The 16,914-nt window shown below is 31.5% G+C and overlaps 2 protein-coding genes across 9 annotated transcripts in view; one reads left to right on the plus strand and one right to left on the minus strand.

Annotated features, from left to right (window-relative positions):
• Positions 1 to 5,236, plus strand: LOC106069131 (annexin A7-like). 5 transcript variants are annotated; one of them, XM_013228722.2, is made up of 6 exons: positions 1 to 160; positions 1,569 to 1,691; positions 2,263 to 2,289; positions 3,111 to 3,450; positions 4,418 to 4,483; positions 4,600 to 5,236. In XM_013228722.2, exons 2-6 carry the CDS (start codon positions 1,578 to 1,580, stop codon positions 4,608 to 4,610), a joined length of 558 nt encoding a protein of 185 aa, XP_013084176.1. In that variant the 5' UTR covers positions 1 to 160; positions 1,569 to 1,577; the 3' UTR covers positions 4,611 to 5,236. The 5 variants fall into 5 exon arrangements, with proteins under 5 accessions (XP_013084176.1, XP_013084178.1, XP_013084177.1 ...); XM_013228724.2 differs by having other exon boundaries at positions 18 to 171; XM_013228723.2 differs by lacking the exon at positions 1 to 160 and adding an exon at positions 203 to 342.
• Positions 4,941 to 16,914, minus strand: part of LOC106069132 (uncharacterized) — a 23,425-nt gene continuing 11,451 nt past the window's right edge. For all 4 annotated transcript variants that reach the window (XM_056019373.1, XM_056019372.1, XM_056019374.1 and 1 more), the window contains 3 exons: positions 14,741 to 15,006; positions 11,021 to 11,203; positions 4,941 to 10,275 (listed from right to left, as the gene is read on the minus strand). In XM_056019373.1, the coding sequence (XP_055875348.1) occupies positions 9,980 to 10,275; positions 11,021 to 11,203; positions 14,741 to 14,966 (705 nt within the window). In that variant the 5' untranslated portion in view covers positions 14,967 to 15,006 and the 3' untranslated portion in view covers positions 4,941 to 9,979. The remainder of the gene's footprint in view (positions 10,276 to 11,020; positions 11,204 to 14,740; positions 15,007 to 16,914) is intronic.

Consider the following 16,914-nt stretch of genomic DNA (forward strand, 5'->3'; position numbering starts at 1 on the left):
AACGGAAACACCTTCAATGGAAAACATTTATTTACATATCAAAAACGTCACCAGTTAATACAACTTTGGCCTATTTTTTTTAATATTTATATATAGGTCTAGATCGAGATTTTACATAGGACTGTAGAACTAACTAAATCTAGAGAAAACCGGAATCCTGGTAAGCTTCGGGTGGGTCGCGTTAGTGTGATTCATGTCTTTTGAAATGTCTTAATAGGTTATTAAAGTTAAACATTTGTCAAACATTAGTATTAGATAGTAGTCTAAGAGTCTAGTAAGATTATATTTTTATATTACATTTGTGTATATCTATATAGAAGACTGTAGTTGTAGTCTTGCCAGGTTGGTATTTGATTGTTTTTCCTGTTACTTGGCTAGCTAGACTAGTATAAATAGTATGCTATACTATAACTATAGTATAAGTGTCAGTTTTTGAGATGTATCAGTATCAGTGAGTTGTAGATCTAGATATCTATTGGTTACCACTTGAAATTGGTGAAACTAGTAAAAGCCAAACATTGAAACAGGTAGATCTAAAATCTAAATCTAGAGTACTCTAGACCAAGTGACTTTAGTGACCAAGCAAGACCAAGTCACCTATCAATCATCTAAATCTAAAAAGGTCAATTAGATCTAGTCAATCTAGATCTAGTAGTATTAGATCTAGATAGATTATTTATCTATCTCTAATCATTAATTCTGATAATTATAAATTACTAAAGTATAAGTCAAGTGTATTTTTATGCTAAGTGGTTGGATTAACTTAAAGTTTCTTTCAAAACATCTTATTAAATTCTTCTAATTATTATTCTAAATTTTCTTATCAATTTATTATTATTAGATCTAGTTTTGTCAAATTTTTTTGACTTTATTATAAGAACATAAGTGTAATTCAGTAGTCTGAGTAGTGAGTAATATAGTGCAGTGATTTTTTTAATGCTTTCTGTTCTGGATAATGTCTGATAATGATGTCTATAAATTCTATTTATAGTCTTATTTTTTACTACCATGTTTGAACCACTATGTGGCTTGCGCAATCCAATAAAGCTTAGTAACTATTCTTGCTCAATATACTTACAAGCCAATACCAATAATGTAGATCTATACATATACATTTATTTATAGCCTATATAAAGTATTAATATGAAAGAAAATCTCTATTAGGTTTAGAATATGGATTTTTTGTTTGTTTGTTTAATATTAAGTCTCTGTTTTTTTTTTCTTTTATCATGCATGGTTGACTAAACAGATTTTAAAAGTTTGAAAATTACAATCCATAATGAGACTAGATGCTTTCTATGGCATTGTATTTCATCTGTAACATTTAAGGACTATTCATGAGCTTTATAATTTTTGTATAAATTTTTTTTTGTTTAATTCTGTCATTTGTACAAATTTTATTTGTATAAAACTTACAAGGGACAAAAATATTATAAGAGTAGAAGAAAATTAGTAAACTGGTAATTACTTTTTAGAATCTCTGACCACAATCTTTAAATTTGAATTGCTTTAGTTGTCCAGATTTTAGTTTAAAATGTAGAAAGAATTTCTTGTACAATTTCTTTCAGCCCTAAAAAATGGGTAAATCTAGTAGTAGCAGCTCATCCAGTGGCTCATCAGATGATGAATGGCGTCATTTGCCTAAACATGAAAAGAAGTTGAGAAAGAAGTGGAAGAAACATCACAAAAGAGTAAGATATGAACCTTTTATGTGCAGTCTTGATTGTCAGAACAAATATTAACAGTTGATGCATGCGTGTGTATATTGTCTGACCTTAGTGACCTGAGAAGGGACCATTCATGACAGGCTGACTGGGGGTTAGTAATAAATTGTTGATAGCGCAGCTTGTTAGAGCATATGAGTGTTTATATTTGAATTCAGTAATGTGTTATAAACATGTATATCTGCCTGTTTAAAGGCTTAATGTTTATGAATACAGTGATTTGTTATGGGTTGTTTTTAGTTGCTACACAATGATTTTTTTCTGCATTGAATGCTGTGTGGATAATGGGTGAAAGCAAGAAAGCATGCTTATGATTACAAAAGTATTTCACAAATAAAATCAGTTTAACAAAAATGCTATTGGAATATCTTCTGTCAATCAGCAAATTCTGGCATATTTGTCTTACAAATTAAAAGTTAGAGTTATAAGTATATTAGCAATCTATTAATGCCACTTTGGTTGTGCACTGATATTATGTACACACATATTCAACTATGGTTTTTACTTTTGTTTAAAATATTTGGTATCTTTCTTTTAGGGTATGATACCACATGGAGTAATGCCAGTAAGTATTATTGGGTTCTTGACTCAAATAGTTAAAGTATGAAATTGAAATTAATTTATAAATTTTAGATCTAGCTTGTAATGAATGAAAATTGATTTGGGTGTTTAATTTATTTGTAATTGGAAATCTATTAGTAAAAAACACACACAAATTTGGTTAAAATATAATATGTTATCAATTATAGTAAGCACCCAGTGTATGTGAAATGCAAGGTCTGCATTGCTTTCAGAATTTCTAAGAGAAAAATTTATTTATTATGTGATACCATTATTTAAAATGGCTGCTCCAAAGCTTTATCTTATGTAACTCTAAGCCTTTTTCTTTTTTAAAGCACCAGGCTGGTTTAATAGAGTCTAACTTGCTCTGATTACATTAATTTAAGTATTAAAACAAACCAGAAATATCTAGGTTTTACCTTATCCAAATCTCAATTGAGGACTATTGTAGGGTTCTTTCTGAAGGACTTTTAACCATCAAAATCTTTTTTTCCTTTTTGACTAAAGTTAATATGGTTTATATGCTTTAGCACAATAGTGATCAGTTTATATTAATCTTTTTTAATGTAATCTGATTACAAAAATTATTTTACAAAAATTATTATATAATTTTTATTTATTTTTTTAAGTTTAAAGCAATGATCTCTAGTGTAGATAGTTAGTAATTTTTGTCATAAATAATATATTATTTTTTAAGAATCTCAGTATTAATTTTCTGTGAATAATAAAATTTTAAGCAAAATTTGATTTAATTTGTAAAATTATAGTTAAATAATATAGATTTATATATTTCAAACCTACTTACTTACATTTTGCTAATCTCAGCCTTGGATGGGTGGACCTGCTTGGTGCCCACCTCGTGGCAAACATGGCAAACACGGGCATGGACATGGCGCATATCCAGCTGGAGGTCATGGTGCCTACCCACCAGGTGGTGTGCATGGTGGGTACCCTGCACATGTGCCCCCTGCTGGTGGACATTACCCTCCTGCAGGCCAGTACCCAGGAAATCCTGCCTACCCCCCAGCCCAGCCAGGCTATCCAGGATATGGTGGAGTTCCACCACCAGGCCAGTACCCTGGAGGATATGTACCACCTCCTGCTCAGTACCCTGCAGGGGGAGCACCTTATGGGCATGCTGGAGCTCCTTCAGGTCCTTTCCAAGGTAAGATGCTTAAATATTATATGGGCTGAAATATTTATCTACTTCTTTTCATTCTAATTGTAATAATAATAATCTTTATTGTCCGTATGGAAATTTGTCTTACAATTTGTGCATTACACCAAACAATAAACATAACTATAAGAAACCAAAGTGTACATTCAGACTCACTCATAATTTACATGTGACAAAGTTTTTATCAGATTGTTCTTATTTAATGATTTGATTGCCAGGGGAACAAAAGAGTGTTTGTGACTGTTTGTCTTTGCCATCGGTGTCTTGTATCTTTTTTGTTACGGTAAAATCACAAAATCCTGACACAAAGGGTGATTCTTTATTTCGAGGATCTTGTTAGTTTTTTTATAGATGTTTGTCTCAAACAACTGCCCAAATGGGGTTTGTTTTTTGCCAATGATTTTACCAGCAGCATTTAGGATTCTATAAAGTTTATTTTTAATGCTCAGATGGCCATACCAGGCAGTGATATTGAAACTTAAAATATTGCAGATGTGAGCGTGATAAAACATAGCCAAGGCCTTTTCGCTAACATTAAACGAGGACTTCAATGATTAATTTTCTTTAGTGTTACAATAGGCTCACAAAATAATACAGACTAAACTAGAATCAGTTTGTAACATGCTAATTTACAATGGGATGTGTCATGGCTATCATTTTTATTATTATTTTTTATTATCATGTTTGTTGTTTTGTTGTTTTTTGCAGTTAGTTAAATGTTTTATTTTAATTCCACACCATAGCAAACTATATTTGTAACAAAAGTTTTAGTGGTTAAGCTGTTTGTTCAATGCATATGGAATAACCTTTAAACATAACAATTGTGTTATTTGTATCAATAGAGTATTTAGTTTAATCTCCTTTAGGCATTTTTTTTTTCATGATTCTTCCTTGTTTTATTGTTTGTTTGTTTTTTAAATTATTTTGTAAAAAGAAAACTTTAATGTATCTCTAGCACCACCAGGCGGAGGCTATCCTCAAGGAGGCGGTTATCCCCAGGGAGGTGGCTATCCCCCACAGCGTAAGTAAAGATACTTACAGTGGTGTTCATAATTTTTTAAATAAATGCATGTTATTATTGTTAGAAGTTTATTTGTATTGATTTACAAGCATTTTTTTTTCTCATGTTTCTCACAGCCTATCGTTAGGTGTTGATCTGAGGGCCATTGCCAGTGAAAGCCTAAGGGATGTCTGGATGTAAAACATTTACTTCTATGCATTCAATTTTTCAAATTATTTACTGTAGAATTATATATTTTACATCTACCCCATATGTTTTGTTTTAAAAAATATGAATTATTTTTTTTTACAAGAGAATGTTTCAATTTATGAGTCCAAAATTGTGTATTAAGTTGCTATTTCTTAATATTCTGCTTCTATGTGTAAATGACAATTTTTATTATTATATTTTTTTATTTTTCAGAATAAACTGCTTTATGTATATTTAAATATTGGATGTAAATTTTTTTTCTTGTTGGTGTCTTTTGTCTGGTTATGTTTCTAAATCAACTTTCACAGTATTTTTGTTTGTTTGTTACCTAAGAAATTATATCTTTTTGAATAAAAGCTTGTGAATTATTATCAGCCTCAAATGACTTTTTAAAACAACTTTTTGAGACTTTTTTTTTTTATTTACCATACTGTGATATATAAACTAGTGTTATCCTATAGTTATCATCTAAAGCCTTGAACATTTTTGTATGAATGATGTTTCTTTTTATAGGGTAATCTATATTATTGTTATATTTAAATAATAAATCTTATTAAATTAGAATTCGCTTTTTTTTTCTCTGGTTTTCAACTTGTTTTAGTCTTCAACAAATACATGTTTTTCATTTCAAAATGTGAGTGACTTTACTGCCCAATAACATGCTGGGAAAGAAACTAACTACTTTGAAAAAAAATAAATAAATGCTTAAAATATGACAACGCTTTTTTTCACTCAAAACTTGACTAAGACAATTTAATTAATGTTCTCATTCATGTTGTACTGATAGTTTTCAGAATTTCAGGGATTGTGAGTATTTAAATTAAGGGGTAATATCCAAAGCAAGAAAGACCATATAAGTAATATTTATTGTTTAGCTAAGTGTATTGTACCTCAAATAATGTTATTCGATTATATGCGCTTCTCAAATAAATCAAAGACTAGCAATGGCTGTTAACAGAATATGCATAATTTTGTCAGAAATGTCATGCTCCATACAATGGCATTAAGAAATGTCATAAATAATAAGATTTGAGAACTTTCCAATAGCATTACGTATTCTAAATGAAATTAAATGACAAATTATAAGAAAAGAAAATTGATAGTATTACGATGAAATATGTCTTTATTTTTTCCACAAACTGAGGTCTCCTAGTACTACTAGTCTATGTTTCATAATACACACCCACACATATTTCACATCACAAGATGGTTTTACTTTTAAGAGGCAAATGATCTGTGACATGTATAAGTGCAAACTTCAGCTTATCAGTCTGACAATTTAACTTGGGATAAAAAAAAGTATAACAGTAAATGGGCTTAAAATTACAGCCTGATGTTTGTCTAAACCTCAATAAAGTACACAATATATATATATATATATATATAAACATTTTAAAATATGATAAATGTTATCACAATTTGAATATATGCATCCCAATAGCAGGGTTTTACAAATCTGAAATTTTACATGTACTCAAGCAAGTTGGCTACATTATGCATGTTAATTTCCTAAACAATAAATCAAGACAAAAACCAGGTATAGTTTCTTTTGGTTTAAGACATTTGTTCCTAAAAAGAAAACAAAAAAAAAAAGGGATTTTTGTTTGTTTGTTTAAAAGGATCAGGTACCATACATAAAAACAAATTATCACAATAAATTTGGAAGAAAAAAGGATAGCGAAAAAGAGTTGAAACAGTTAAATGCTTAAAGAGAGACAAAAAACATAGGTAAGTAATAAAAAAAAAAGGGGGGGGGGGGGCGATTGGAATGGTTGTAATTTTGTAAGGAATGAGCTCCTTCAGTTGACAATACCATTTTTGTTTCTCATAAAAAATGACAATGTTCCATTCCTCTTGCTCAATGCTGCAAATGTTAGTCAGTTGTAACAAATATGAGTACCATACTTAGAATTGGTATCATAGCAAGAAGCTAGATAGTAACTCAGAATTAACACCAACCTAAGGAATCTTTTATTATGGAAATTCAGATGAACTATTTATTTCCGCAAATGAACAAAATTTTATTCTAGTCTTATAAACACTTGTTGAAAAAAAAATTTGAATAGAACCAAAATTTAAAATGTGACATTTTTTTCTGCTTAACTTGGAACCTTACAATGCCTTTGTTATCCTGTTTTGTTAAAGAATTATTTATTATACTGTCCCAACTGAACCAATATTAATTTCATAAGAAATGTAAAATGGATTGGTTAGAAAAAAAAATCAATTTAGTAATTAGTCTTTTAAGCCAATGTTTAACAACGGTGTCATGTGGCCAGTACATGAAAACAATTGATTTTTCTTTACTGTCAATTACCCATTAGAGAACTCAGGAAGCCCTAACATTTAAAATACCAGGCTACAAAGGGATAAATGTCAGTTTGTAAGTTCTTGAAGCTAACTTCTGATTGTTGATTAAGTTACATACATTTTGTCAGTAGTTACAAACATTGAAATTCATTCAAAATATGGGGTACTATTTTATATAAAAAGCTTGTCTTCAAATTGAAAGATTAATGAGGAATGCAGCCCCAGCTAAGACCTACATATTTTGCCACATTCAGAGCAGACATAACTGTTGTCCGCTGGTAGTCAATTTAGATTCTCTTTGTGTTATCTACATATTGATATTTTAGTGGTAATATATAAGAAATGAATACCGGTACTTGTGTGTACAGGTAGTTCCCATAACAAAAAGTGAAAGTTATAGTAAAGTAAAATATAATTTTGACAGATTCTGTCCAAAAGAGTCACTTGGTGAAGAATACCAGTCCAGACAGCATCACATTTGTCTAAAAAATATGAAATGCTAACATCACATTAGTCTATAGATATGAAATGCTAATATTTTTTTAAAGTGAATAAAATTTTGTTCAAGAAACATTTTGTATTGCTAAGGCACAGTTCACTAGAGTACATTAAACCTTCTTAAAGTTCTTTAAGCTTTCTGTACAATGTTACTATCTAATTAATAAAGCTCATCAAACAATTCAAATAAAATTAAAAGGCACATTGAAAGATTGTAAACTGGCAAGGTGATAAGACACTATATAACTACTGTGTATCAAGAATAGTACAGAAAGTAGCTACTAAACCAGCAAGTTATGCATACAGAAGAATGTGCAGCACTTAAAGACAGTCAACAATGGAAACTTGTCTTCGAAGTCCGAAGATTAAATAGAAGTGAAATATTTCACATGGTAATACGTTTTATCTGTGATTTACATATAAACATGCAAATGTATATATATATATATACCAAGATACTATAATATGAATGTGTATAAGAAGTATAAAAAAATACAATGTATGACAAAAAGTTTTCTGATGGCTTCAATCAATCTTTGCAGAACAATTTGTGACTATAGAAAACATTGTTTCAGATTGAATTAATCCAATGCAACTCTGTTTGAATGTTTCTACTTTCTTAAATAGTCAACTAAGGTTAATGATTTTAAAAAATGGAAGGGTTAATTGCATGTAATCAAGTAGTTCTGTCCCAAAATTCTTTGAGGCATCTGATAACTCACTTATTACTTTTAAGAACCCAAAAACCATCTTGTTCAAAACAAAAAAAAAATGTAAATTAATTTTAATAATTAAGCTTTTAGACAGCAAAGTTTTCAATAGAAGTTTCATGTATATATATATCTCTATCTATCTATCTATCTATTTATATCTTATTTCCAACACAAATAATTCTAAGTAAAAAAAAATGTCCAATCAAAAAGTAAAATAAGAAAGGAATAATTGAATTAAATAACAGCTATATTTATTTTTAAACTAAAAAAAGAAACCTGTGAAACCTAAAAAAAATTAATAATTTAACTAATTTGTTTGCAAAATGTTGAAAAAAAAAAATGTTTGTTCATCAGAAATGTTGATCCAATCAACCATTCTAACGAGTAACCTTCTAGTTCTTCAGTACTTACAATATTTACACTTATTGAATATTTTAGTTGTAAGAGACAAAGCATAAAAATTAATTAAAATGCTCTTTCTATATGTACAATTAATTTACACTTTTTTTGCAAAATATACAAATCTGAAGTATGTAAGTTTATGCTGTTCATTCCATATAACAAAAAATTATAAGTAAGTTGCTTCTGCAAGGTTCATAAGTAATTTTTTTTTTAAATATGATTCCCAATCACATAAATGTATCATTAATTATAAGAAACAATTGAAAATGGCACCCACTAATCTGTTATTATACAATGTCAGAAGAGGTTGATCTAAGGCAGTGTTATCATATCTTAAGTCTGTGACATAGGTGCCTCTTCTTCTGATCCATACTCCCTTTGCAACTGAAGGAGGTCATGGTCTACAACCTTTTCTCTGGTGATTAACTTTCAGGATTTCATCAAAATTAAACATAGGTAAATTCTTACCATTTTTGTTTTCTCAAGCAATTAAAGTACAGAGTAGCTCATTTTTTTTAACAATCATTAAACAAGCAGCAGTCAAATATGTAAGTAAAATACACCCATTAATTTCATTAATATTTCTAATAATGTTTGATGTTTGTGCCCTTAAAATTTTAGTTTTTTCCTTACCTAATGATAATTATGGTTTCAGAATATGCATTGTATAAACTGTAATTGTAATCCTAGATCTATGACAATACTGTTAAGTATTACAATTATACTAATTTATAATAAATAAAAAATTCTATGATCATATTTACCATTTAACTAAAGATTAGATAAGGTCAATATATAGAGTTATTGTTATATTTTTTAGAGGTAGTCGAGGCATAGTCCTGAATTGTGAACACCTGCTCTACAAAGGTTGGGAATCATGATGTTAGGAATTTTAATACAAGCTTTAGTTTTTCAAATTTCATTTTGTTGACAAAGTAAAACTATGGATCCATTTTGTGTAAGAGGCCATAAAATCTTTAAAAAATAATAATAGCACCAAATGGTGGTCTTAGACTCAACAAACAAATCATGGTCAAGTAAAATGCAAATTTACGGTTGTTAAATAACGAAACAAAGATAATAAATACAATTGTAAAACTATGACATTTAAATGTGCATCTTTGAAATACAAATGTTCCTTATGCTATACATCTGAAGCAAATTTGATGAAATCAGCAGTAAAATAAGTATTATGACAAAACTGCCAAAGTTGTTGTTCTTTATTTACAAAAAACAATGTTTATACTGTACATTTAAATTTGTTTACAATCAACAAGAAAAAAAAACATGAATTTCTTGTCAACAGGTGTCATTAATAAATCTGTATGTAAAATAAAACAGATAATTAGATTTACTATCACGGGTAGTCTTTTGAACTTTTCTACTATGTTCGATTTCGCCGATCTGGCAGTCTCTCAGTTCTTTGATTCCTTTCAGGAGCTCTGCGTGCTGTTCTTCTAGAGTTTGAAGGAGAAAGAGTGTGAACAACTCTTGGCTCTGGAGGCTGCTGAGGTGGGTTAAATGTTGGTGAGTGTGCCTTACACATCAGGACTCCAGAAATGACAGGAATGCTGGCACCAGTGAACGACATAGCAAAGCCCCAAGAATAATAAGCTCCTTTAGACACAGTTTCCGCGGTCATAATCATGAAGACAATAATGGCTAAAAAACTTAGAAAACCTTTAAAGAAAAAGTAAGATTATTTTACTTATCTGCTTAAATGAAAGTAATAAAATATAAAAATATCTTAGCAGCAAGGACAAATACAAACTATATACTGTAATTAGATCTGATGTTGCTGTTGTACAGAAATTGTCCCTTGGATTAGAGTTGTAGTTGCCTTTTTACAAATCTTTATGAAAAACAGTGTTTTTTTTGAGTGCCACAATTTTGATTTAAAACTTTGCGTTCCCAAACTTCATATTGTGATGTTTAATTGAGAAGCTTTGCAAGCTCTAAGTTAATACCTATGTTTATTTATTTACATTTGTAGGATGGTATTTAAGATATTAAATTAATTAATCTTTCATATTATAAACATTTATTTAAGATAGTTGTTTGCAAAATATTTTCAAAAGTGTTTCACTGCTTACTGATAATGTCTTTGATGGCAGAATCTGGTTAACAATGTTAGTATTGACAGCAAATTTAATAATGACCATTGTTTCCTCTGCATTTCTTCAAATGTCAAAGATGTAAAGGGTTAGAAAGCCAGAGAAAAAAATGTCCACTGCAGCCATGGAGTGTTTTTTTTTTTTTTTTTTTTTTGGGGGGGGGGGGGGGGGGGGGGTTTAGTTCATGAAGTACTTTGGTTAATTTAACATGATAAGCTAAGAACTTAGATTTATTTATTTCCAACTACAATTTCAATAATCATTCAACAGGTTTCAATAAAACGTTTATCAGCAATTAAAGTTATACAAACCTGCAACAAATGCTAAATCTTCTGGAGTTTCACTGTCTTTATGCAACAATCTCCGAAACCTTTCAATTCGCAGTGTTCTAAGCCATCTTCGAGGAGAAAAGTTCTGTAGAATCGCCATCACTAATGCAACTATGTAAAATGGTAAGGCTAATGTCTGGAAGAAAACTACTGCAAGAAACCAGTCTGTAATAGAATAAGTAATGAAATTTTAGAAATGTAGACAAAAAGATAAGTTGGAAGAACTGAAGGTTGCGAACTGTTAAAAGACAAGCACTCATTAAACACTTTAATGAAAACAATATAGCAAAATACATTAAAATATGAGATGATAACTCACAGCTTTATGTTGAAGATGGAAAAATGTTTACCAAATATTATTTCAATTAGAAATGAATATTAATTGAACTTAATTCAACTTATACCACCACATCAGTCAAGTACATTTTCTTTTCTTGTTTGATACCAAAACAAAATAATTAATAATTATCAATAGTTGATTAATTAATTGGTTAATTTTTTTTTATTGATTCTTGTTTTGTCAGGTTTAAGAAATTTCAGCTTAATCCGAGATTGGGTGTGGGAGGAATAATGTTTACAAACTTTTTACCAGACAGAGAGAGTGAGTTGATATAAGAGAAGCTTTGTAAAATTAATTGAAAAAATTATCAAGTTTTTGTATAAAATACCTGAGTGTGTGTACCCTTTGTTAAAGTTTGGTTTTATTCAAATTTATCATCTTATACATGTTATTGCATGGGTTCAAAGAAGACCACTTTTTTATTGTGCCTCCAGGTGAGACCTTTGTGAGCCCGGAATGTTCAGTTGAACACTGGGCAGGTTTTACCAGCTGGAGCTAGTGTCATTGGCCTTGCTTCTTTTCTCTGACGCTTTTCTTTTGCCAGCGCACTTCTCTTGTCCTCAGCAATTTGTGGGCCAATTTTCACTGCATGACGCCATAAGGCTCTGTCGTGTGCTTCTGTCTCCCAGGTGGGTGGGTCAATGGGTAATAACCAAAAGAAAATCCGCTGCAGAGAACAGGCATAGACAGCAAAAAGAAAATCTCAATCGACCACCGGCTGACAACGATTATGCTTTCCCTTAATGTGGCGAGATATGTAGGTCATAGCTGGGGCTGCGTAGCCACAGGAAATACTGCATTCCTCATTTATCTTGGGACTCGAAGACAAGCCTTATTATTATTATTATTATATGTAGCACAATTGATCCAAGTGAATAAGAATACAAATTATGGCTGATATAATTGCTCTTTTAAGTTTAAGAATTCATCTTTTTGTATTTAGTGCACAAAATTAGAAATGTAGATAATGTGTTAAATTTGTATTTAAAATATATATATGTTAACTCAGAAGACATAAAAAGAGAGATACTTTGTATTTGACAAACCTGTATATGTGCAAGTGTGTGTATTATAAAATCCAAAATAATAATCTAATAATTCTACTACTTAGATTCTATTTTTCAAATATATAAGATTTTTTATAATTAACATAAATATCCTTGGATAGGCTTAACACTTTTCACCTTCAATGTCAAAATAGAACTTCACATTTTTTATCATCTTATGTTTTCATTTCATTTTCATGTTGTTGTTTTTTTACACTCAAAATAAACAATTACGCTTTTATAAAAGCAAAAATTAAATTTCTTTTTGAAACCAAGGAATAGCTGTATGAAAGCATAAGTGTGTGGATGGTTTAAAATAACCAATAACTGCAAAGTGTGAAAGGGAATGTTTGTTATATATCGGAGAGAGCAAAAGGTTCTAATATAATGATAAGTCAAAGAAATGTCAGAGGATGTAATATAGGCATTAGTGGGTTTTTTTTTTTGCAGGGATGGGCATTTAAGCTTTTTCTTTTTTTTTTATAAGTGGGAGAGAGCCTCAAGGAGGAGGAACACTAATATGACTAACAAATTTGATTGTTTATAAGAGGCGGCTAAAGATAGGTGCTGAATCTAGAAATAGAAGTGAGCCTAGAAATGAAATTGTAAGTGTATTTCCACCTGTGTGCGTGCATGTTTGTGATGCATTTGTGGAGCACAATAGGATAAAATAAAATTTAAGAAAAAAAATGTTCATCCTTAAGGACAGGACAAAGAATTTGTAATAATGTGTACGTGTGACAGCTATTTATGAAGAAAGGCATTTTTTTAAATATTTTCTTTGCACCTCCACTGATAGGCTAAAAGAAAATGGAGTAATTGTTGTTTGTTAGTAAATTGTTTTATATGTTTCGGATGTTCCTCCAGAGTTGAAGACTATCTACTGCCTAGTTCAAACTTCCCTCAGGATGACAGGGTATGATAGCAATCAGGGTATGAACAGGGGCCATCAAGACAACTGAATGACAGTCCAGCATCGATACCACACTACTATACCTTAATTATAAAATATAAAAACGCAACCTAATAAAATACTCAGAAAGACACAAATTTAAATGTTCATTTCTTATTCAATATGGTAAGAGGTGGAGTTTAAGTATCTAATTAACATGAATGACTAGATTGAAAAATGGATACATGAAGGAAGTAATCAAATAAATCTTCTTCTTGGAAAGAACATCTGTAATTAATAATATAAAATAGAAAGTATTTTTCAGTGGTATGAGTGGTGGGGGGAGCAATGTATAATCATGGCTCTCATCAGCGGTGACCAGTCATTTCATTCCCATTTACTTCATCCCTGGTCATTTCACCTTTGGTCACTTCATTTCCAATTAAATATTTTTTCTTAGTTATTGTGTTGTTAAGGCTTTGCCTTTGAACATTCATTTCATCTAATATATAGATCTAAAGAATACTTTTTGATATTTTGGACATGTTATTACAGTGTTTATAGTGTTCCCCCTACTCTCTTCATACTTGTTGAGAAATGAAAGAATATATGAAAATAAGTAGTTATATTGTAATGCAGAGTTTGTATTTAGTTATATCGGTTCTGTTTGTGTAGGGATGTCAATATTATCCTGTGCATATTACGTGATGTAATGATCAAAGGCCAAGGTGTGGTGGGAGTATGGAAAATCGTTTGAGAGATAGAAGTATGATTAGAATAATTATGATCATGCCACTCTGCGCTCATATTTTATCATCAAAGGCCAACGTGTGGTGGAAGTGCTGGAATTCTTTTGAGAGATGAGACCTATTAGAATACTTACGATCATGACGCTGATTACTTTTTTATCTCCTGACGGCCATCTTTCACTTTATCATTATTATCTCTCAATAGTTTTTTCTTGAATATGAGCATGTCAATTCAAACCCTGATATAACAATTTATTTATTCTTTATCTAATAAACGCTGACTTCAAGAAATACGTAACACTGGCCTAGAAATTACAAACAATGTACAGCAATACGAATCAATGGATCGTCTTCTGTGCTTACTATCAATAGCTTATAATACTGATTTTAATTAACACGCAAAAGCAATTTTTACATTATCTCTATAGATGTTGAATTTTTATATTTTTAATGACATTATATTCTATTCTTATTTATTAATGTTTATTTTTTTTGTCATTTAAATAAAAATGAATATATATTAGAAATAATGTTAATTTCATACTTTTTACAATTTTTATTTGATGGATTAAAGGATGAAATGACCAAGGGATGAAGTGACCAGGGATGAAATGACCGGAGATGAAGTGACCTAGAACCAACATCAGCTATTATATTTATGTAATATATAAGTACCTTCAACTTGAGAATTTCCAAGAACATCATTGCTGGAACATTTATCTTCAACACAGATTTCCCAAAGACCAAAAGACCCCTCTATATTAGTAGCATTTTCTCCAGTGTCTGTAAACCACAGCCAGTCTGGTGCCACAAAGCCAATCAAAAAAGGACAGATCCCAAAGATAAGAGAAATCAGGCAAGCTCTGTATGGCACACCTCTTTGTGTCCAAACTCTATCCATTTTGTGTTTTGTTTATGTCTTAAGTAGTAATCGTTTAAACCTGTAGAAGAAACATTGAGATATACTGGTATATAGATTAGAAGATTTTTCTTGCATTCTTCACTGATAGAAATACATTCATTTTTCTAAAAAGCCAGGTCAAATTTAATAATAATAATAATAATAATCTTTTATTGTCCGCATAGAAATTTGTCTTACAATTAGTGCATTACACCAAACAAAAAACATTATAATTTAGAACTATAACAAACCAAAATGTACATTCACACCAGACTCACTCATAATTTACATACGAAAAGTTTATATCAGATTGTTTCTATTTAATGATTAGTAACATAAAGTAACATGGGGGCAATGGCTGATACTGAAGCATGAGTGACAATCGAGATACAAGTAGTGTAAGTATTTATATAACTTTATTAGGCATATCTATCGTAATATTATCTTCATGTTGAGACCTCTTGTAGTAGGTTTTTTTGGTCAGAATCACTGGCGGATCCAGGGGGGGGGCGGTAGGGGCGATCGCCCCCCCCCCTCGGCCGACACACCCCCCCCCCCCCCCCCGAAAGGGGGGCGGACGAATTTTAGTATAGAAGTCACACAATTTGTATACGAATTTATTACTTATGTTAATAATATATACTAATTATTTATATTTCAAACTATTTTTAGATTATTTCGCCCCCCCCCCTCTAGTATGTTGGCCGATTTGGTGGGGTCGGGAGGGGGCGATAGCATCAATCCGCCCCCCCCCCCCCCCCCAACAATAAACTTTTGAGTGGGGAGGGCGGTCCAATTTATTTGTAGAAATCACAGCTTGCTAAAAGAATCAATTAAATATCTATATGATTAAAACTTGTTATTGATATTTTAACCGATCTCTATATTATGTCGTTCCCCTGTTGTCCGATTGGTGGGGGGGGAGGGCGAAACCTCTACTGCCCTTCCCACCTAAACCCTTTGAGTGGGGGGGCGGTCCTACTTTTATGGAGAAATCATAGTTTGTGGGCAAGATTAGTTGAATTGATATATAAATTTGATATTATGTCGCTCCCCTTCTGGTATCTTGGCCGATTCCGTGGGGTAAGGGGGGGGGCGATTGCATGTACTGCCCTCCACGCTCTAGCCCTCTGAGTGGGGAGTGGTCCTATTTTTATGGAGGAATCATAGTTTGTGAACAAAAATAGTTGAATATCTATATAATTGATATGTGAAACCATTTGTATATTATGTCGCACCACACTCTAATCTCAAATTTTATGATTAGTAAATATAAAAGGAAAAAGGTGGGAGGGGCGATACATGCCATCTCCTTTCCCTTATCGGACAAAGCAATAATTGTTCTTTTTGTATTATAGTTAAGAAATTACAAAATGTAAAAAAAAAATGAAAATGCAAGAAAACGTTTTTAGCGTCGCGGCTTCGCCCCGAAAATCACTGATGAATAGTCAGCTGTAGTTGTCAGGAGCAGGCATTTCTGCAGTGAAAAATGCAAGAAAACGCTTTTGGCGTCGGGGCTTCGCTCCGAACTCCACAGATTAATAATGAGCTGTAGATGTCAGGAGAATGCGTTTCTTCAGTGAAAAATGCATGAAAACGCTTTAAGCGTCGGGGCTTCGCCCCGAAACTCACTGATGAATAGTGAGCTGTAGATGTCAGGAGCAGGCGTTTCTGCAGTGAAAAATGCAAGAAAACGCTTTTTGGCGTCGGGGCTTCGCCCCGAACTCCACTGATTAATAATGAGCTGCAGATCTCAGGAGAATGCGTTTCTTCAGTGAATAATGCATGAAAACGCTTTAAGCGTCGACTCGACTGATGAATAGTGAGCTGTAGTTGTCAGGAGCAGGCATTTCTGCAGTGAAAAATGCAAGAAAACGCATTTGGCGTCGGGGCTTCGCCCCGAACTCCAATGATGGATAAAGAGCTGTAGATGTCAGGAGAATGCGTT

Source organism: Biomphalaria glabrata, chromosome 2 (genome assembly GCF_947242115.1).
Source record: "Biomphalaria glabrata chromosome 2, xgBioGlab47.1, whole genome shotgun sequence".
Classification (NCBI taxonomy): Eukaryota; Metazoa; Mollusca; class Gastropoda; family Planorbidae; genus Biomphalaria; species Biomphalaria glabrata.

What these genes read in the sequence shown, in the direction of transcription:
- LOC106069131 (XM_013228722.2), top strand. Translation starts at nt 1,578, where the DNA reads ATGGGTAAATCTAGTAGTAGCAGCTCATCCAGTGGCTCATCAGATGAT. An exon ending in GGAAGAAACATCACAAAAGA is followed by an intron (nt 1,692 to 2,262) that starts GTAAGATATGAA and finishes TCTTTCTTTTAG; the next exon opens with GGTATGATACCACATGGAGT. An exon ending in TCCTTCAGGTCCTTTCCAAG is followed by an intron (nt 3,451 to 4,417) that starts GTAAGATGCTTA and finishes ATGTATCTCTAG; the next exon opens with CACCACCAGGCGGAGGCTAT.